At 47.3% G+C, this 22,518-nt stretch overlaps 1 protein-coding gene and 1 long non-coding RNA gene across 2 annotated transcripts; one reads left to right on the top strand and one right to left on the bottom strand.

Moving 5' to 3' along the window:
• Window positions 1–620: 620 nt before the first annotated feature.
• LOC135809467 (uncharacterized) lies at window positions 621–16,703 on the bottom strand. The gene is made up of 5 exons (XM_065322822.1): window positions 16,550–16,703; window positions 16,391–16,459; window positions 12,473–12,574; window positions 2,956–2,987; window positions 621–2,013 (listed from the first exon to the last, which is right to left on the bottom strand). Exons 3-5 carry the CDS (start codon window positions 12,564–12,566, stop codon window positions 1,114–1,116), a joined length of 1,026 nt encoding a protein of 341 aa, XP_065178894.1. The 5' UTR covers window positions 12,567–12,574; window positions 16,391–16,459; window positions 16,550–16,703; the 3' UTR covers window positions 621–1,113.
• A 1,899-nt stretch (window positions 16,704–18,602) lies between these two features.
• On the top strand, window positions 18,603–21,573 carry LOC135809465 (uncharacterized). The gene is made up of 3 exons (XR_010552200.1): window positions 18,603–18,687; window positions 18,878–19,159; window positions 20,557–21,573. It is a non-coding gene; the product is annotated as an uncharacterized LOC135809465 (long non-coding RNA).
• Window positions 21,574–22,518: the final 945 nt, after the last annotated feature.

Genomic DNA, 22,518 nt, shown 5'->3' with positions numbered 1-22,518 from the left:
GAATAGCATACACAAACATAAAGCGGAGATGCCGTTGGCATACAAGGTCATAATAATTATGGTATTAGAGAGGCTAAGACGCACGTTATTTCTGACGTGACGCGGAAGTTCAGCTCGCGCGTTTAAAAACAATGCGAGTGACCTGCAGCTCATGTTGAAATTTGGAGTTTTACGCCAAATTTGACGTGAAATTGTGCGTCAAGTCAGAAATAACGTGCGTCTTAATAACCTCTCTAGTGTGCTAGTGAGAGCAGGAAGACAACGGTGATGGGCAGATGAAATGTGAAGCAATGCGAGCTTCACTCCCGGCTGTCCGCTCTAGTTCTCCCCAGGTACAGGGCCGGTTCATAATTTAAAAATAATAAGTATCTGAGATTATCTCGTGTTTGCCATTGCAAGCCTTGAGCACAACAATACTAAGTATTCAAATTTGCAACAGCTGATGAGGTGACAACAGCCTGGCGGGAGAATATGTTGATCTTCTTCTTTCGCTCAGTGGTTAGAGCATCGCTGGCCTCAAGCGAAGGTCCCTGGTTCGAGTCCTGGTGGTGACAGTCAGTATTTTCTTTAGACGGTTCCCGTTTCTTTCCCTCAAAACAAACGAATATCTTTTTAATTAATAATCCTTGGCTCTCCATCCGAGTTCATTGTCTTTTAATTTTAATTTTTTTATTACCTTCATGCAATGCAGTGGTAGAAAACTGAAAAGAGCAATTACAACAGGTGTCTAAAAGGGTCACAAAGCTGTGAAACACAGAGAGCAGCAGCAGCAGCAACATGCACAAATATACACAGAGAGCAGCAGCAGCAGCAACATGCACAAATACTCCAAAGGTATCTGAAACCAACTCAAAGCTGGAAGTAGAACTAAAGAAATCGAGAGAAATCGAAAGGAACCTGCTGATGAAAGTAATGCGATACGTTGCCTGAATAGCAGCGTGTTGAATTACCTTGCAACACCGGCACACTGTAACTGGAGGCGCAGGGCAAGATATCCATCAACCCTGAGACAAGCGAAAGAATCAGTCAGTGAATCTGTTTCTAAGCTGGGATGGCTCTCCTTCACAGCTACATGTACTTGCACGAGCCTCAGCGATACTTCATCTGCAGTTCTCACCATGTGAGATCAGCCAGCAAGTCTTGAGTATCCTGGTCATGGGCCGACACGGTCTTCTGATCCGCCTCAGCAACATTGACAGCCTGCTGTTGCTGCTGCATGGAGTCAGCATCCATTAGCTGCTGCTGCTGCTGCTGCTTGCTCGGGGCTGGTGCAGCAACGTTGACTTTGCTGCTTTGCTCGGCGGCGTCACTAGAATGGTCGGCTTTGTTGAGGGCCTGTTCGGCCATGATGCGCTTGTAAATGGACTGAGTGAGCATTTGGATGAACTTCTCATGAGCTGCCACCATATCCTGCTTGGATTCCTGCTTGTGTGTTTGCGATGCAACTGGTGTCATGTCCTTGTGCACACTGGCGTGAACGGGCTTGCCTACAGCTGATTGTGCGGGAATCTGTTCGACGTTTCCTGGATTGCCAGCGTTCACACTAGGGTGGCTAATACGGTCACCGAGTGTTCTCGGGAAGGCTACCTGGCCGGCCTTGAGACGCTCAAAAATAGTGTCTGTCAGCACGTTGACGAAAGCCTTTCGCTGCTCATTCTCTGTGGCATCATCAGCATCAGCAGCGGCCACATGGCTGGCAACTTCAGCAGCTTCAGTTGTTGCGGGTGCTTCGGTGGTGGCAGCAATAGACTGCCAATATTTGCCACCATCCTCAAAGTCCTTGATCTTGAAAGTTTCCTCCGCCTTTGCACCTGGCTTTGCTTCAGCAGTGCTAGTGTCGGCAGCTTTTTCAGCAACATCATCTGCCTTCAATACCTCGGACAGGTCGGTATCACTGAGCTCTTTGGTGGATTCCAGGGCCTCATCAACGCTCAGCTTGTCAGTGGCATCAGAGTTGGGATGCATGTTCAGCTCTTCCTCGCGTAGCTGCTTCAAAACTTTCTCTAGGCGCTCCTGAGTGTACACAAACACACCCACACACACGCACACACACGTTTTCTTAGTGCTCAGGGGCGCCGGACACGCTACGGTCACTACGGAATTGACCGTACCACTCTTTGCCCCAGCTACCCCGTGAATCAATGAAAAGCACTGATTTGGGCTCTAATCTTCAAAAAAATTCAGAGAAGCCACCCCAACCCCACGAGTAAATTGTGCCTAAGGTGGATGACCGTACCACCCTAAAATACCTTCCGACGTTGCCCCTGACAACCCCTGACAACCCCGGCACCCCCGACACCCCTGCTGCTTATAGCTAGAAGGGATGCGGAGGCAGGGTGACCGCAAGTGTGCGCCGGGGTGGTCTGTACTGGGGTTATACACACACCAGTACGCAGAAACTCTTGCAGTGAAGCAACAGCGGCTTGGTGAAGGTATATTCCATGTTGTTCGTGCTGGCTGCAGCGCTGGGCACTGCAGTTCACATGGCTCACCGTACAAGTCAAATGCGACGCAATCCCAATGTTGCAGAAACAGAGTGAACCCCGCACGACTTCAGTCGCACCAGGCCATACGACGTCCACTTCTATGGCCGGAAACGAGAGTCCTCTTTCCGTAATTCAGGGTGGGTGCATTAGTAAAGTTAGAAGTTCTAGCAAAAGTTTCCTACGTTGTCCTTCACTCGGAACTGACAACACATAGAAGCTTCAAGCTAGTGCAATGATGCATTGCAGTGCACGTGCATGAAAAGCAGTTGAATGATACCAGCAACAGTACATGCATTATATGCTGGCCAACATTCGAAGTCTAAGCCGCAGTGGTGATTTTCCTGGTACGCGTTATTAAAGTGATGCTAACACTCCAGAACACACAGAGAACTAGTCTCAGTTTGGCAATAAAACATCACTAATGGTACATGCCATACTATATTACTACTTGCACAAGACTGAGACTTACCAGTACCTCCACCCTCTTCTCCTCAAGACCAGCTGTGTCAGAAATGGAGAAAAACACAACAGTAGACATGGAAATGAGAGAGCTTGGTAGCTCAGGGCCCTACGCTATGCCTTTTTGCCTAGCGAGAGTAAACTTTCTCTTTGCATTCGAGGGTAATACGACACCGTCTACCGCCTTGATGACCTATGCAAAAAAAGCATAGGGATGTTATAAATGTTTCATGTCTCCTTTTTTTTTTAAGACATAACCTAGGATTCGAACCCGCACTATCGCCCTGCATGCATTCCCCCAATACACTTCGCATACATACTCATTCTTCCAAGTTGCTATACGTTATGATCTTGCATTTGAAAGCCCTATTTGAATATTGTGGCCAGCTGTCTTTGAAGGTACGGTACGGGACAGGTACGGGATAGCGCCAGGCATGCCGATGCTGTCCTAGATCGTACGGTACGCCGCTGAGACAGGCATGGGATAGCACCAGGCATGCCGATGCTGTCCTTGATGGAACGGTACGGGACAGGTACGGGTTAGCGCCAGGCATGCCGATGGCACAAACAAACACGGAACGAGAGAGCTTGGAAGCTCCGCGCCCTACGCTATGCATTTTTGCCTAGCTCATCATGCATGTTATTAGAACTGATGGAAATGTTGTTGTTTTTTCCATTGATTGGCTACATCAAACTTTCTCTTTGCATTCGAGGGTAATACGACACCGTCGACGCGTCTACCACCTTGATGTCCTAGGCAAAAAAAGCATAGGGATGTTATAAATTTTTCACTTCTCCTTTTTTTTCAAGACATAACCTGGGATTCAAACCCGCACTATCGCCCCGCACATTCCCCCATACACTTCGCATACATACTCATTCTGTCAAGTTGCTTCACATTATGATCTTGCATTTGAAAGCCCTATTAAGGCAATTTCTTCTGGTAGCTCACTGAATGCCGGATCGTAGTCGTCGTTGGGTGTCAGCGAAACATCTGCGGCCGCAGCTTCGATGTCAATACTGAGCAATCCCGCTCCGTCTTTCACCATAGCTGAGATGCTTGAGTATCCATGTTTGTCCGAAATAGCATGCGGATCGTCGAATCGCCTCAGGCCTTTGAGGGATACTCTTTCCCCAGTCTCCCGGACAAGAAGAAAGGGAAGCACGGATGTTGCAATACCGGCAATAGAGTTGAAGACTTCTGAAAATGGATCTGCAGAGACAGACCCCTTCACGTACTTTCTCTTTGGTGGACGGCCAGCGAGATAAAGCTCGTTTGTCTGAATCCTTTCAAGGTTTTGAAGTGGAGCCACTGCTTGCTGGCGCATTGCGATAGTTCGTAGGCCACTGCTCGTGTCCCTCTTCACATGAGGCGTGATAGTCGCGCATGCCATTAGAGTCTGCCACGCTGCGCGATCTGGATCTGTTTGCTGCCCAGGTAGCGTAACATCGCCTGTCAAGCCACTGATTGTTTGCGCTTGTGCCACTTGATACTCGTTCAAAGAGCCTTCCGGAAAGCCCTGCGTTGAAGAATGAGTATTCTCCTCGGTGAACATGACGTGCACACCTTCAGCAATTCGAACGCGCGCTCGATGTGGGTGAGTATGGCATGTGTTCAGTACAAACGGATGTCCTCTTTTCGACAGCTCTTCAGTCACACGGTAGGCATCACTGTAGGGGTCCTGTCGCAGCAGTGATGTAGCGGTTTGTAGCAGTGTGAGTGTATCTGAATTGCTCTGGCTCTTGACACCTGAGTTCAACTCAAGCATACGCTGGATGTTATCCGCCAGCTGTCGTCTCGCGCGCATACGGCCAGGGAGCGCCTGTCTGTGTGCAGCGAGAGTTTCTACATGGTCCTCTCCTCTGCGCTGAGTACCGCTGTGATGAAGCGTTGAGAAACTTGAAGTACTCATCTTAGCGCTGTACTTATGGAATTCTGCATGCTGACCAGGATGCACAGTCTGTGACTTCGCTTTTGTGTCAGTCACAATCTCCGGATTACTGGGAAGAGGTACATCGGTTGATGACGGGGTATATGGACCAGAAGCAGTACCCTTCTGCCGCGGATCCACAGGCACGTTGCCAGTAGTGTCAGGATTCGGAATCTCAGTTGTAGGCGGCATGTCACGCGGTACACCTACAACGTCACTTGGGCCCCAGCCATTCAAATCACTTGTGCCGATGTACATATCGGGCACTTGGAACTGTTGGTATTGAGCTCCGTAAGTTTCGAGAGATGTGGAGACGTTCGCCTGTTCTGCAACGAGATTCTGTAGGTACGCATTGATCGGTAGGTGCTGGATATCGTACTTCATGAGCAAATCCACGGAGAATTGGGTTTCAATAGGACGACTGTAAGGCATGTTGCTCATTTTTTGCTGCTGGACGCCGACGATGCTGGAGCAGTTAGCGGGAATGATAATCACGGCATACTTTTCTCCGGTCATGAATTGGTCCGTGCAGTCCATCTCTATCCACTCGCTTGATTGGCCCAGGTCATTCACTGACCCTGAGAGTCGAGTACCTTGCTGCGCTGCTGAATAATACTGTGTATTCGATCTCCTGTGCACAGTGCAATGAGCGTAGACTCCGGTCATATTGGCATAGTCTTCTTGGTAGACACCAGCATTGACGATAGTAGTTTTTGCTTCTGTCCCAGAGCCTTCCGTAACTTCGATCTGCCACATTTTTTCGTGGAAAGAAACACCTTCATGCGCATCACAGAATCTTCGCATGATTTGGGAGGACACAGGATCTGTCACGAGACACCGGACGACGACACAGCTCCACGACGAACGTTCGAACACAGACAGGGTTGACGAATAAACAAGGACAGTCCAGCAGTGACGGGAGCAACACACATCTCAGAGTCGTGAGCTGCGGAGGCAGAACTCCGCGTCGAGAGATAGTTGGGCGCCAAATTTTGTAGTTGTAAGTCTAACATTACTTCTCCATCACTGCATCATATCACTGCATCAGCTCAACCGCCACCACTGGACTGCCTTTTTACACTCTTTTTATTGACGAATAAACAAGAACACGGAAAACGACTACATCTTGACAAGACGACAGACCAAAGACTAGCTCACACAGTTTCGCGCATGCGCACAACACCACCAACCAATGACGCGTGTCCACAGCGACCAAGACGAAACAAACACGTGACACCAAATCTACCACAAGGTTTTTCTTCGTCTCAGGATCTGTGAGTAAGATCTTGAAGCTGCCGATGAGGACTTTCGGTACTTTGATGTAGAGGGGACGGTTTCAAATAGGACACCGGTTGCAAACCGGAACGGACTCAATATTCACTTTCTCTCTTGGTATTTTGATTAGAAAACATATGTCACAGTGAGACTACTACGTGTTATACTCCGAGCCAAAATTTCATGGCTCTGCGATGACCAGAAGCGCCATATCAAGCAGGTGAGTTTTTGACGTGTTGCTTCGCACTGCGACTTGAGTTTTACGACTTTCGAAAAATCAACTTCTTGTCGCAGGTAAACAGCGGCTCGCCTCTCGCCAATAAAGCACCGCATACCAATCAAAACTAATGGAAGCACACACAAGGCTTATTGTTACTCTATACTGGCCGTCGTGGAGCGATAGCAATTACCTAATTTCAGACCCAGAGTGAATTTGACGTGCACTCTAAAACGTGTCCGGTTTGGAGCCACCTCTGATTTGAACTTTTTTGAAGCGAAAAATTGGGCAACTTGGAGGCAATGGGTCAACACAAAGGAGTGGCTCAGTTCGATTGACTCTGGCCCCAGAGCAAACTTCAACATGCCAGTTTCCTTCCACAAACATATTTCGAGTGAAAAATCAACGCTGATGATCGGTTTGGGTCTATACAAATTTGGCTGTCAAAACGTCCCGGTATCGAGCCGTCTCCTCTACACCTTCTTCGTCACAGCACAGAACATGGGGTACTGAGAATCGGCGATCTGCTGAATGCCGTAGACGGGTGACTCAAATTTCGCGCCGATGAGCCTCATCATTGCGATGGCGTTCACGTTTGCTTTTACTTCTTTGCTTATCTGGATCTCATTGATATACTGGATAGATTGGTTGCACAACACGTTGTTGATATGCATGTGCTTTATCCAAGCGCCCTCACCAGATGCCAGTCCTGCTGATACATCCTTGGGTAGAATGAGTCTTGTTGCTGGGAGTTGCGTGTTTGGAGTCACTTTTGCGCCGAGAGTGATCTTTCCTCTGCCCCACTGAGCGAGCTTTCCGAGATCGAGGCTGCTTATCGCTGACATCTTTTTTCTTTGATGCTGCCTGTGTGTTGACTTTAGTTTTCTTCTTGGATTTCTCCTTCGTCTTCGGATCGGACATGGAAACTTTTGTCAGCAGATCAGCAATGTCCGCACCGGGTAATATTGACAACAGCGCCTCGCCAGTTTGAATCAGGCCTTGCTGCAATGATCCTTCACTCCAAGTCCGTGAAATCTCTCCACTTCGCGCTGTTTTGCCTCCAACCTGTACAATGGTAGCTGCAAACAGAGCATGCGTTGACCCCACGCGGACGGCTCCGGTTTGGTACCAATATTGGATTTTTTTGGCACTGACAAAATCGCCTTTGTAGTTCCACTGCGGGCTGAACTCTGCTATCTCGGCGTCTCGCGGTCCAATGCGAAACTCCTGGGAGAAGCTTTCAAATGGTTCGGCGTTCACAGCTACCGACGGCTCTTCACCGAAAATCCAAGCGCGGGTAGATTACTTGTGCTCCGTTGCCTGCAACCCTTGCTCGCAGCGCAGAACTCATATAACTAGTCAGTACTGAAAAAAGGCTACAAAACCAAAGTATGAATATAAAGCAGGCCGCACTTGGGGCCCATCTGTTGTGCACGCAGTTCGCGCGCGTGCCAAGGCTGGGTTCGCTGGTGGGCTGCGTTGACAGGACGTGGCCAAAAGTGGCTAAGGCTAGTATTACCCTTAGCCACTTTTGCCCACTTGCAACTTCTGGCCACTATTTTGAAACCTTTTTTGACTAGTAGTGCGTGACTTTTTGACTAGTAGTTCGTCACTTGTCGTTTATGCACGCTTTGCACGAAGCGCGCTATTTTGCACACAGCCCGGGAGCATGCGCTTTGGCACTCCATTTGTTTCTATGTGGAGTTTTGCACGCGGCACGAACGCATGCGTACTAAAGTTGCATTTGAATCTATGTAGAATTTGCACGAAGGTCCCACAAGTTTGCACGGAGCTCGCTACTGCAGAAAACAAAAAGAACGAACGCTCGCCCAAATGTACATCAGTTTTCAGCATGTCTTCAAGAGGGTTTAGTTTTATGCCTAATGTTGGTGTGAAGAAAACCGACAACGACTTGACTTGGGTTCGCGCTAGCATTAGACGGTTACACAGGCGCTTGGATTTGGAAAATATCCGTAGTGCCGGTGAGTTTTTCGGGCCTCAGATCAAGGAGTTGTTGGATGGTCATGCGCTTGAATATCTCTTTTAATTTGCTAAATCCTATATATAGGATTTTGGTCATATTTTTCAACTCAAAATGGGTGTGGCATGAGAATAGCAAAAAAGTATGTGACCAATTTTTCCTTGCTAGGTCTTAGTAGACATCGAGAGTTGAATAAGATAATTTTTTCAAACACTAACATCTCAGGCTCATCTCCTTGCCCAATATTACTCTAAGGCCTGTGCCCTATTTTTCGAATCCTATATATAGGATTTGAGATTTTATTGGACCTTGTTTTATCCTTAAAACTGGTAGTTTCATGACGGCATGTGCGATATGTCGTCATGAAACCACCCCGTGCCACACCTGCAATGTTCTTCTGCACATTCACTGCTTCAGTCCTTTCCATGACAGCAGCTGAACAATTATGCTCAAATTTCCAATTACTGCTGAAAATGGGTATTCATCAGAAATATTATCGCCCTTTGAATCTAAAATGTAAACATTCATGCCTCAAACATATTTACAACTTCCATGAAAACCATTATGTCGTTATTATTGGTCGTGATGACCAATAACAACGGCATAAAAGGCACACATTTTCAAATCCTATATATAGGATTTTCGGCCAGCAAATTAAGAGATATTAGCGAATGCGATGAACAAGGAGTAGAAGTTGATAGCGAAGCATTCACGTATGAGGCGAACCCAACGCCAGGACAAGTGGATACTATTGCTCAGACTCAGCGTAAGGAACTTGGTGCTACTGCCCGTGAGATTGCTTCCGAGTGTTTGTACAAGGGTTCACCGATTCCTGATAACGTCAAACGATACGATAATCACCTTGCGGAGGTCACTGATTGGATTTTACGCCTAGCAGTTGGTTTAGTCGTGAGAGAGTACGAAGCAGCTCGTCGCTTCAAAGGTCGCACCCAACTTATACTCGCATGTTTGCAGGAAAAGAAGGATGGCACAGATACTGAGAGCAGTGAAAGTGAAGTCCGAAGAGGCGAGCCTCAAGTGCGACGAGATTCTGCCTCCATCTCCGCCGTTGCCGCTGTCTCCTCTGTCGCAGGAGCTCGTGGAGGAAGATCTCGAGCTCCCTCCACCAAAAGTACCCGGTCCAGAACAGCTCGTTCTCGTTCCCCTCTACATCGAATTAGGCCTGGCAGCGAACTTGGAGAAGAAGAAGATTAAGAGACAAGGCACGCAGACTGTAGTGTATGGTGGACTGTATGATCAACTTCCATGGTCAACTACAAAGCCAAGAGAGACTGTTGGATCCGCCCTTATGCCCATGGATGTTGAACGCAGGAAGAGTGAACTTCACGTCACGCAAGCACAGTTAGAGAACGGTGTTCTCTTCTATTCCCAGTCTTCGAAGCCATCCGTGTACACTCTAGCTGCTTCACCAGCGCTGGCATGGAAAGAATTGTGCCATTGCACGGACGAAGATCTGTTTCTGATAGACCGCGATTCCTACCCCGCGTTGCGAGCCTTGGCGATGTTGGATCGGCTGGACGGATGCTCACACCCAGGGCACATACTTCTGCAAGGTCGTACCAAGGAGTGGGCAGATCTCGTTTACGATCTGTTCGACAAGATAACGCTAGAGAAATGGATCAGTATAGGGAGCAAGATGGCACAAGTGCTCGAGGACGAAGTGCAGACGGCCAATCATATCGCCGAGGGTCTCGCAAGTTGCGGATTCCCAACAATGAGAGAGATCATGGCAGACCTATGCGGAGGCCCACCGCCGCTAGGACTTCTGACTGGACAGCAACGATTCATGCTCGTCACGCCCAAGATTGCGCAGCAATTCTTACTACACCGCTGTTCGGAGTCAGAAGAATTCAAGATACCATCTCGTGCCCCATGGTTAGGCCCAAGTACATTGTGTGCGGGATGGAAACAGCGCCAACGACTGGGGGACTGCACATGCAACTCTTCGTTTAGTTTGAGTCACGCGTACGGTTTGCAACTGCTCGATCGTGCTTTCTGTTTAGCGACCGGTACCCGCACGTCGAGCCACGTCGCTGGTCTGTCCGGGAAGCTTCTGATTACTGCAAAAAGAGTGGCTTGTATGCGGAAGCGGGAATACCCTGTGGCCAAGGTCAACGGAATGATCTACACTGTGCGACGGACGCAGTCCGGGGAGGTGCAACTGATTGGCAGGTCGCCCTACGGTACCCAGAAGTGTCTATACGCTTCGGGTCAGCTATCAACCGGTGGTTGGCACAGTACCGCATCGCCCATTCCATTCCCATACTGCCCGGCAGCTGTCCTCGGCCACGTGTTCGCTGCACTTTGTGCGTTGGTGCTACTGGTAGTGGCAAGACCCGCTATTGTATGGCCCGAACCGGAGGGCAACCGCACCTTGTCTTCAGGTTCGCAGGCAGTAGCGGCGTGTGGTTTGATGGGTACATGGGTCAGCCTGCCACCCTCTTCGATGATTTCGACGGCGGGCAAGGAGTGGGACCGCGTCTTCTACTCAGGGTGCTTGATGGCACACAGTTGCTCGTGCCCGTTAAGGGTGCCTTTGTTCAGTGGCGTGTCTCTCATATCTTTATCACGTCAGCTCTTCATCCCAATGATTGGTTTAGCGGTGACGCTGAACGTGATGCATCGCTAGGAGATCAGATCATGCGCCGTGTCACATGTTTCCGTGATTTCAACCAGAATCCGTGGTGTGCAAATGGATGACTCCATCAAACCCGATGTTTGGGTGGATGAATTCTATCTCCGCATGCATCCATTTAATATTCCTGTAGCAGATGATGATAGCTTTGCATATGTTGCGCCTATGCTGTATAATGCTGCTGTTATGTTAACGTATCATGATACTATTTGGCCTGATAGAGACCCCGTTTTCTGGAAGGTGTCTGAGTGTTATCTACGTTTTCGATATCCAGGCACTGATTCGGATGATGGCTTGTTAACATCTCTTGTATCTGTTCATGCTGAGCCTCATCATTTACCCGTCCCTTTTGTTGTAGACACCGATGAGGATTATCTTGCAAATGCTATGCGGGATTTACCAGTCCCTCTTGTAGACACCGATGATTACATGCCTCCCGCGCTATGCTTTGGAGAATCCGAATGCTATTCACCGGAGGTTTATTCTCCTGATAATCTGCCCCGCCATCCTCTTCTTGAATGGCAAGCTGATACCGATTAAGTCAAACTTTGTCTTATTAATACATGAATTTTGCAATCGGTAAAAAAAATATAAAATATGTACATATATACAGAGTTTGAGTTGATGTTCCAGTCTGTGTTCCAGTCCACAATTCCAGATCCATTGCCATTTGCCCTTCTAGAGAATCATGGCGGGGTGATGCATGAAAACTAGGCACGTGAAGCGGGGTTGGGCATACTGACAGGATGCCGCCACCTTCAGCTTTCTTGACAGCGATCTCGATCAGTACTTCTCTTTTCCGAATCTCGTTCCGTTCCGCTGGGGTAGCTGTAGGATCGCCTCTGATGAAAACCACCTCGATCTCGGATCCTGCTATAGGGGTTGTGGCCACCAAACCAAATAAGAAGCAAATTTTGAATATTGTGGCCAGCTGTCTTTGATGGTACGGGAAAGGTACGGGGTAGCGCCAGGCATGCCGATGGCACAAACAAACAAAGACGGAATTAAAGTTGTGTGGACCCTGGCTAGCGCCAGACGTTACTGAAGTAACGTCTTTTGCATAGCTACGGGAATTAAAAGCTGTGTGGACCCTGGCTAGCGCCAGACGTTACTGAAGTAACGTCTTTTGCATAGCTACGGGAATAATATCCTTGGCCTTTGGCACAGTTGGATGTGTGGATGTGTGGATGGTTCGAGGCGGAACACGCTACCCTGACACAGCTAAGCAGGATTAATCATGTTAGTCTGTGCAACAGATACTGTTCGCATGGAATATCGGCATATTTTGTACTGATGGTATTTCGTACACTTTGCCTGGAAATCCTGAATTATTTCTGTACAGGCAATGCCCATATCGACACCGTACAAAACATATTTTTTTGCTGTTTGACCGGTGAATGAAACGTTGGGGGTACGGAAATTACCCACTGTACAGCAATCGCCAAAGAGCAGCCATGAACAACTTACCGGCATCCTTAGCGACATTTATACCAGGCGGCGGAGCTGAGTGCGCTGTATGTACCACGACGCACACGGTCAGCAGAAGAAATTTGAAATCCATGTTGGTGTCTGTCAGAGCATATGAAGAAAGACAATGCGTCAGACTAAGGGAGGGAGATGGAGGAGATATTATTCGTGAATTCAGTACTGACAGGCATGGCTATTAGTGTATTGCAGTACTCCCCAATATAACCCAGGTGTCGTGGGTCAGCTTCTGTCACGAGTTGAATTAACTATGAGCCCGGACTTGGTCGTGCAAGGCCGTACATTTGAGAGGACCGCACACACAATTTTGATGAGTGCATGTTGAATGTCAAAGAATTTTCCGAATCGTAAAATCCTTGAAACTCCACATCGAACTACAGTGAAACTTCAGTAAAACGTAGCTCAGAGGGTTCTTTATTATAATGATAATAATACAGAACTTTGCAGCTTAGAGAGCGTGTGTGGGCAGGCGTGTGTTTACCGCCATAATAATAATAATAATAATAATAATAATAATAATAATAATAATAATAGCCAAGATCAAATGATTGAAAGAGGATGTGCAGCATCTCCAAAACGATGTGAAGAGAAAGTATGTTAAAGACAATGCCTGACAAGTTAGTTTCCACTCATGAGTGCCACACTAAAACGTGTTGGAAACTAGTATAATTATTTAAATAGGGCTTGAAAGTGCTACGTCACAGCATAGCAACAATTTCAAAAATTCCAAGCACACTTCAAGCCGTCTTACTCACAGCATGGTGATGTAGCCAGTGAAACTGACTGATTTGGCTACTGGGGGCGGGGTTACAACTGGTGGCGAAATAAAAGTCACACCTGCATGTGACATGAGTGGGTTGCTATGCACCCACATACTTTAGGCAATAGCAAAGTCACATGATCCAAAAATAGAAATCTGATGTCAACTTACTACTCCCTGGCCGTTTTGACGTCATCACTTTCAAGCCCTATACACTGTTATTACTGCACATTTTGTTTTATTCATTGCCACAAAACCAGGTTACATGTACTTGTTGCTGAGCGGGGTGTTACTGACTGTACTCAAGTTCCACTTTATGAAAACCCCCGTGCCCAGCGCATAGGAAAGTCAGAATGCGGAATGTCAGGTGCTTTGGTGACTGTACGGTCTCCTTGAAACCAGACTAGCTGTTGATTGCGACATGACATTGTAGTGATAATGTGTTTGAACAACACTTGAAGTATAAATGCCACAGTCCCTGGGTGTGCAATCAATGCAATCATTGGGGGGGGCAGCACAAGTATTGGCCATCAAAGACATACGTGATATGTACTCAGTGACTGTACTGTAGTTGGTATAGCTTTCATTGTCTGGTATCATGTTTGGAGTGCAGAGCATCCGCTATACTGTCGATTTTTGCACAAGGGTCTCGACAGATATCAATAATGTTTATAGAGAAGATGTTGGTTTGCTTTAGGGAGGGGGTTTGGGCCCTGTTTCTCCTGTCTTCGTGAAAAATATCGATATCTAGATGTGGCCGTATAAGGGGAGGGGGGGGGGGGGGCACTTTGCAAGCATGTACATGTTGTTGATGCCCTACATAAAGGGACTATCAACCGTGTGAATATAGAGGTTATGCAAAAGATGCCATGGCGGTGAGTCAGAAGAACCGCTTATGGGCGCTATGTACATACAGCGTGAGTCGCGACTTTGCCAAGGCATCTCAACTGATGATGTCATTGCATAACCTCTATAGCCATGCCGGCAAGGTTGTGCGACCGCACCAGTGCAAGCCTAGGTGGACAGTGGATGTGGAGTTGCGTTGGTTTCGTTTTAAGAGGAGTGTTACTTCATTATAAAATATCGATTCCCTGCATAAACAAATGTTCGTTTTGAAGGGGAAGGAGGGGGACTGGGGAGAAATGAATAAATCCCATTTCGAACAAATACCAGCATTTACGAATGGCCCCTAATAGAAGCAGGAGTTGTCAGGTGCCAATGCTTGCACAGTAAGCAACTAGTTACAACCAAAAGGCAACTGGGCCAGCTGTTGGAGGCTGCTGTAATGATACTAGGTCATAAACACTTGAGCTGTACTGTTTCTTGAACCCAAGCCCCAAGCTGGGTTTTCAGACTTTTCCAGGCCAGCCCAGTACATAAATGTAACCTGTGGGAAGCATACACACTGTACTACATGGCTGGCGGTACTGGGCACCATTGTACTATGCCAGCTGACATCACTGGGAGTTATACTGGGAGTTGTTTTCTTCACGTTGTGCTCATGCATCACTGTGTACGTATGTACACGATGATAGTGGACATGTTGATCATCACACTTGTAGTGGACGTGCACAGGACTTCGGAGTCAACTGGTGTTGTGCACACATCTCACCCAAGGACAACTCCACACTCAGGACCCATTTCTCCGCTGAGACCCACGGCCAATCACGCCAGGTTGAAGTTATGATTCCTTCGGACACCTCCCTATAGTAAGCAGTTGCATACATAGTTCTTGGGTACTACACCTGTACTAGCAGTAGCTGTCATTGAGAACTCTCAATCCAGAGGCTTAGAGAGAGGTGCATATTTTGCTGCTTTTCTCTAAAAATAATGTTGTTGCCAACTGTTACTTGTCATGCACACATGCTATTTGTGCGGTAGGCCAAAGCTGACTGGACTGCACGGACATGTATTTGAATAGTGGTACAACTACGGAATAGTTAAAATCTCCCTCGCAAGTAGTTATAACACACCAACATAATACTGTTAGTATGCGATATCTTCCAGCGTCAAAGCCTCGCCAGGGTATACAGCTAAGCTGCACCGCTTCCTCTTGGAAAGCAAAATGTCATACATGTACGTGTATTTCACTTTGTATTTGTCTGCACAGGAAATTGGGATTGAATGCTTGTGGATAACGTTATGGACAGGTGTGATCTTGGACCGATAGAGCTGGTAAAGAGTGCAGCTCTGACCTCAGCATACACCGCACTGTTGCGTGGGTCGGTCTGCACTCCGCACTAGGAAATTAACTTCAGCAGCAGGTGTGAGCCCCACTGCAACAGGACTCCTGTAATGTTGCACACAGGAAGGAGCGCTTCGAAGTTTCATTTACTTATACCGTGACAGGGGCGTCGGAAGGTAATTTAGTGTGGTACGGTCAGCTATCTGAAGAACAGAATGCGCGTGAGGGAGGGGTGGCGGAGCCGAAAATTTTGGAAATTTAGAGCCCAAATCAGTGCATTTTATAGATTCACGGGGTACTTTCGGCAAAAAGTGGTACGGTCAATACCGTAGTGACCGTAGCGTGTCCGACGCCCCTGCGTGACCAAAACAACCAAACCCTCATTCCATGGACTCTGCATATCGCCCATATTCGCTAACCAAAACAAATAATTATTATTTTACAATGTACTTCTACTACTCTGGGTCGAGGAGAGTGAAGTCCAGTCAGTTGGTCGTCGACACTATCCTCTCAAGAGGGAGCACTGAGTTCAAACCCGCAAAACAACCACGCTGCGGCAGGTGTCCATGTGTGTGCCGTGCCGCACACAAAAACGGGCGCAACCCAAATGGCAATGAGCCGGACTGCAGTCGACCACTGCGTGTAACTCTTTTCGGTTACCACAAGAAAGCACAGGCGTGGGTGCTGGTGGTTTGGGATGTTTTCCACAGCGCTGGGTACAGTCGTTATGGGGTAATGGCGATACGAAACTAGCGAAGACAAAGTTAGTTCAACACTCCCACCAAACAAACAAACAAAAAACTCAGGATGTTGGCGAGCGACTTTTGGCCTAGCACCTGGGCTTCGCAACGACCCTCGGCTTCCGCTCTTTTGCTCGTCTGAAGCCTCAGCGGAAACCGGCCAGAATGTCAGTCGAAGCGGCTCCGGAACGGAAACCAGGAACCTGTTCACTCACCTGTTTAGCGATGGGTGCCGTGCGGTAAGTAGCCTGAAAAGTACAGCTGCGGACAGCGAGTGTGCTCTTCTAGAAATAATTGGGTCAACGCAAAGAGAACCCTGTCTTACACCAGGCAAGAAGACGCAGCAGCTACAACTTACAAACACGAGATATTACCTGGTTCTAGCGAGCAGCAACAAGGAGTTAACCACCACTGAACTGTCTTCTTAGAGCTGAGGATTTGCAAGGAGGTTAGGCCAGTGCACCGGTACGCGGTAGATCTACGTCCAGGCTCTTGAACAAAGACGTATCTACTGCTACTGACTACTGTACTAGTAAGTGCTCGAACAAGCTGACTATGTGAGTGTGAGTGCTGTGTATGACTGGCCACCTAACCGGAATGCGCTCGGTAGGTCGGGCCTACGCGCGACTTTCCTCCTTTTGCCATGTGACTTGTTTACCAGGTGCAGTGCTAGCGCTATGCCTAGCTGTTCTGATCGCGTGAACCAAGTACGTTTGCGCCCTGCTGTGCCAGTTCTCAGACTTTGTTAGACGTTACTTCTCGGCCGAGACCATGGCCGGAGAAGTAAAAGGCTAGAAACTGCCACTCTAACTCCTCACTCCCTTGTCCGAGACCCAGTGCCAGTGGTCGCAGGTCCAGGAGCTACATAATCATTTACAGAATACACAGCGCCCGGCGTGGCTGCTGGCACTGGCTTGATCGCATTGGCTGATTGCATGGACCAGCAGCAATGATCGTAGTCGAGTCCAGATCATGGCAGATACGATTCCGCCTGGGCTAGGGCGAGGAGCGAAATCTGGTCGCAGAAAAATGGGGTCCCTCTTCGTTGCTTCGTCCTAGCGACGTTCGGAAGACACCCAAAAGGCAAAGAAAAGGAGAAAGAAGTGATCGCGCACCCCCGGCGAGCAATGGAAGTCTTCCGTCCTAGCACCAGGTTTACGTACGATTGACGCTGACTATCCGGATATCCGCCATTTCTCTTGACAGCATCGATGACAGGTGTAAGCATTCATTCACTGATTCAGCCAGACAGACTGGTCAAATGCATCTACATAATGTACGTAGAGCCCACGTAAATCTGTACCGTTGCCGCGTTGGCGTTTAGTTGTAGAGAAGTACAGTCATCATGGTCATGTACTAGTACAATGATTATGTATGAGAAGTACAATCATTTTACGGGCGAACAAAACACAATTATTATTATTTGCCATGGCGGAGGATTGAAAACAAATCACATAATGATGACGTCGCATGTGATCAGACAGCGTGCAGCAAGAGAAGCATAGCCTGTCCCCGGGGAAAATTGCGATTCCGCGGCCGCGTTTTTTTCCGCGTTTTTTTGCGATTTTTTTAAAGACCGCGTTTTCCGCGATTTTCCCGCGTTTTTTGAACTTTTTTGTTGCACTACACGTACACACAGTGCACTTTTCGGTCAGCATGCAACGTCTCATCGTGGCGGCTTTTTACTCAAATAATGGGTGCTTTAGGCCAAGTAAAAAAAAAAGCTAGATGATCGTCCCCGTCCGCCCCAGTTTTTGTCAGCGCCCCAAGAAATATTTTATTTTTTAAATCGTGAGTTTTTGCCGAAATCGTTGGTTTTTTACCGATCGCGGATGCAGGAAACATGTGCACGCTTTGTTTAATACTTTCTTTACTATATGGACCACATACTACTAGTAAGTAGTATATCACAACGTCAGTATCGATCTGCTGAAGAAAGAAAAAGAAAAAAAGAAAAAAAAAGAAAAAAAGAGAAAAAAAACCTTGATGTTGTTGTGTACACTGTGTGCATGAGAGGGTAAAAAGTAAAAAAATAAAAATAAAATCCTCCCGCCCTCCCCGATTTTTCCAAAAAAAAGGACGATCATCTAGTAATTTTTTTTACTCGGCCTTATACACCAGAGACTTGTAACCAGGGAGTCGTATAGACCCGGGAGGCGACACGAGGCCTTCCGGGCCGACTATGATTGACTCGCGGCACTTTCTCCCACTTTTCCCTCAGATATCCCCGGTGCGTGCCCTGAGTTATAAACCAACTACTCCGCGTACTTATGCCATGGCATGGGGCCTTTGGGAGTGCACTCCATGGGGAACGGACTCGTGCAGGATCGATAGGATCGTGGGAAATCGTAGCTCGAAAAGAAGAATGAACTACTTTTCCAAGTGATTAGTTGCATTTGATGATCGCCAGATCCGGGTCAAGAATCACCTACTGATCCTAAGGAAACCTCAGCTGACGTAGATCTACGTTCTCTTCGCGTGAACGCTCAGTCTGTATTGGCTTGGGCCACAGGTATGGTTTGAATTATAATTTTCTATGTTATTATATTTTTCAATTTGTCTTGAAACTTACTTTCAACCTTGCTACTTAGCGGCTTCTGATATCCGGTGCGCGTACTGCATAAAAAGTTGCGAATAATCATGAATTGGAAGAAATACTTGTGGGTTGATAGAGTGCAGTACTTGTTCAATGGTTTCTACAGAGCGTTCCGAATCCCAGCCGCTAAAGACCCACAGAAGGCAAGAAGCTTGCGTTGCAAAGCTGCTGTCCCGCCTGACTGCGGAGAAAGAAGACTCGTTTATGGTTGTTCTACAGCCGCTGCTGACGTCCATCAGCTCTGTCCTGCTCCCAGCTGCAGATAGACCTGGATTTCAATGAGTCGTGTCCCAACTCCGGTGTGAACGATTTCCCGACGTCAAGACGAAGTGGGGTCAAGTCATGGGTGTTGCAAGGAAGCTGTCACAAGATAATCCGGTATTGAACGGTAGGTTTTGTAAAGCTGCTCTAACATTTGGATCCTATAAATTGTAACATTAAATTATTATTTGTATTCACGAAGCCATGCCCAAGACGTGCGACATAGCGTGCGTTCGTGTGTATGTGTGTGCGTGATATTGTGTGCGTGTGTGCGCGCTTGTGTATGTCGTAAAATCCCGCCAGAGCACCCGTACCTCCGGAACCATTCGAGTAGATCCATTTGGGGAGGGGCGGATGGGCGAGTCCTGCTTGCCGCATTCAGTACTACATGAAAAAGTACTCACCCTAAGAAAACTGTGCGTGCGTCTCGTACACCCAACAAAAGTCAAGAGCTGGGAGTCGTACAAACCCATCAAAACCCTAGGGTGTGTGCGATCTCTGGTCAAGAGGGTGGGAACTGTTGCGTACATTTCCAACCAGGTCGTAGACGCGTCTGCAGTACAGTACGACCTCACACTTCACATAGTCATACGAGGATACAACTCTATTGATAGATAAGATAACGGTGCTTGTAGATCTCTGCCATGCCAAAGTTGCATTCAGTAGAGGTAGTAGTCTCTGTCAAACGTGTTTGCCATTGGCTCACGGCACTAGTAGCAGCTGATCGGACGATGCAAATGGACTCCCAGTCCACATTAGCTGGTTCTTGATATGCCTTCGAAAATATACCATGGCACACACTTTCCACTGTTGTTACATAGGGCCGGACGTGTGTTGTCCTGAGCTTGCCACGATACTTTCCGATCTGTCCATCTCCTCTCTTTGTTAAGTTGAATTTATTTGAAGAGCTGATGGCTGGTAACTTGCTGGTCAGCTGGTAGGAATACGTTTGCAAGTGTTGCTGCTGATTTGTACATTGAATTGCCGGAGTGACGTGGCCTTGAGTAGTCTTCCCCAGCAATGAACTGAAGAGTAGCATGCGTATTGAATTCTCTTGTTGCCGGTTCATCGGCCCCTCTCCATGACACCGGACTAGACTGAATTACTGGCGTCCCTTCATCGGCCTGCTTTTCGCCTCGAACTTCACGAGTCTTGAAATCTGGACCCAACATAATAAAAGTGGGACTTAATTGCGCAGTTCAGACGGTAAATTGATGCAATAAGGGGTCATCGCAAAAGTGATTAGTCATCCCTGAAAAAAACATCATTCATTTCGTACTCGGGCCTCCTCTCCACCCTCCGAAATGAATGGACGACGAAAATCGCATGCATGTACATGTGTATGCATAGCGTCAGTCGACTGAGATTTTAGCTCCCCCCCCTGGAACGATCTTCGTTTCAGGGACGACCAAAAACTTGTGTGACCACTGACTTTCTTTCTCTGTTATCAAGCAGTATGCATTATTTGTAACAGTAATTACTTGTCTTTGTCATGTGGATGCATTGTCTTATTTCCTTTTTCAGGCTACAGCACAACCGAGAGAACGAAATGTACGCGCAATCAAGCTATGTCGTTGCCATCTTCTATGTGCCATGCGTTACCTGATGTGCCAGCCTGCTATGTCGGATACCGCTAACCATGTACCAACTAGGCGCCAGGCGCGAACTGATGGTGGTGGTGGTGGTGGTGAGAAGGAGAGCTCTGTGCCAGAATAACTTTGCAGTTTAGAGAGCGTGTCTGGGCAGGCGTGTATTTACCCCCATATTGCCAGGTGTGTATTTACCACCATATGAACCAACCATAAGTGCAGTTGCAGTGGAGTCTTCAACTTCATTCTCCCGAGTCAAGCTCCTTGTGAAGACATCTAAGAAGAAGATTGCCTGATGAGTCCAGCCGGGACGAAAGGTACGTCGCAATCAAGCTATGTTGTTGCTGTGTCATCTGCTATGCGCCATACGCTACCTGATGTACCAGCCTGCTATGTCGGACACCACTCACCCTGCATCGACTAGGCGCCAGACGCAAACTGATGATGGTGGTGGTGGTGGGAAGGAGAGCTCTGTGCCAGAATAACTTTTCAGTTTAGAGAGCGTGTGTAGGCAGGTGTGTATTTACCGCCGTATGAATCAACCACAGTACGATCAGCTGACGTTATAACTTATAAGGATGATCTCGTGCAGTGATATTATTGATATTTTTTAAGTCTTTTCTAAGGACTCTCCACTGCAGCGTTTTCTTTCCACTCGGTTCTCTTCTTTTCATCGCTCAGCTTGCACTTGCAATGCTTATACATACTGATCAATCCCGTTCAATTTTCCGTACATTTTTCTCAAAATCCATAGCGCGGACGAAGTAGTGATTTTCCGTACAAATATGGAAAATAAGGAAGGTTGATAGCACTGTGTTGAGGCAGCTATTGTTGACTTTATTAGGAATTAATTCTGTCGTATTTGCACACATTCCTGAGTGCATTGTATTACTATTACTATTAGCATCCAATGTGTGTTATCTATGCGAGCTTCTAACCTTGTGAACATTCACCGAAAGTTCGGTTGGTGGCGCACAAGATCTTCCGGGATGGCTCTTGCGGGCTCTCCGCCCTGCGTTCACTGCATAAAACTTGGCAGAACAGTTCAAGTTTCAATTTAGGCCATTTCCTCACTCTGTGACTCCCAATATTTCACATGTGCAATGATTATAAGTATTGTAGATCACTGGGACAGCGCCACTTTGTTAGCCGATGTTAGTCCTGAAGAAAAATTGACTTCATTGCCCTAAAGGTGAGAAGAAATTGGGACTATTTGTGAAGGAAAACTTTGGAAAATGTAATTTCGAATAAAAGTCATTTCGTTTATCTGGATAGGTCCAATATTTCACAAAATGTGCAATGTAAGTATTGTAGATCACTGGGACAGGGCAACTTGGTCGGTCGAAGTTAGTCACGAGGAAAAAAATTACTTCATTGCCCTAAAGGTGAGAACAAATTGGGACTATTTGTGAAGGAAAACTTTGGAAAATGTAATTTCGAAAATAAGTCATTTCGTTTATCTGGATAGGTCCAATATTTCACAAATGTGCAATATAAGTATTGTAGATCACTGGGACAGGGCAACTTGGTCGGTCGAAGTTAGTCACGAGGAAAAAATTACTTCATTGCCCTAAAGGTGAGAAAATATTGAGGCAATTCGTAAAGAAAGGATTACCTCATCTTAGGTGGTCAAAGTGCCTCAGAGTTCGAGTGGCAGTGCAAAGCCAGTGAGTAAGCCAGTGAACAAGACCCTTTATTAGTGAACTCCTCAGCGATGGCCACAGATGGCTGTATTTCGGCAATGGAGATCGAAAGTCTGACCACAATTGTTCAGCGAAAGGACGAAGACGACGCTATGTATGGATTTCCCGCGCGCTATGACCTGTACCTATGTACGGACTTGTCCCACACCTAGCAGGTCGTAATAATTTTGAATCGTTGAGTCGATCATGGTTAC

This window comes from Sycon ciliatum, chromosome 2, assembly GCF_964019385.1.
Source record: "Sycon ciliatum chromosome 2, ocSycCili1.1, whole genome shotgun sequence".
Taxonomy (NCBI): Eukaryota; Metazoa; Porifera; class Calcarea; order Leucosolenida; family Sycettidae; genus Sycon; species Sycon ciliatum.
The sequence above is the reverse complement of the archived record's forward strand: the minus strand, read 5'-3'. Positions and strand labels throughout refer to the sequence as shown.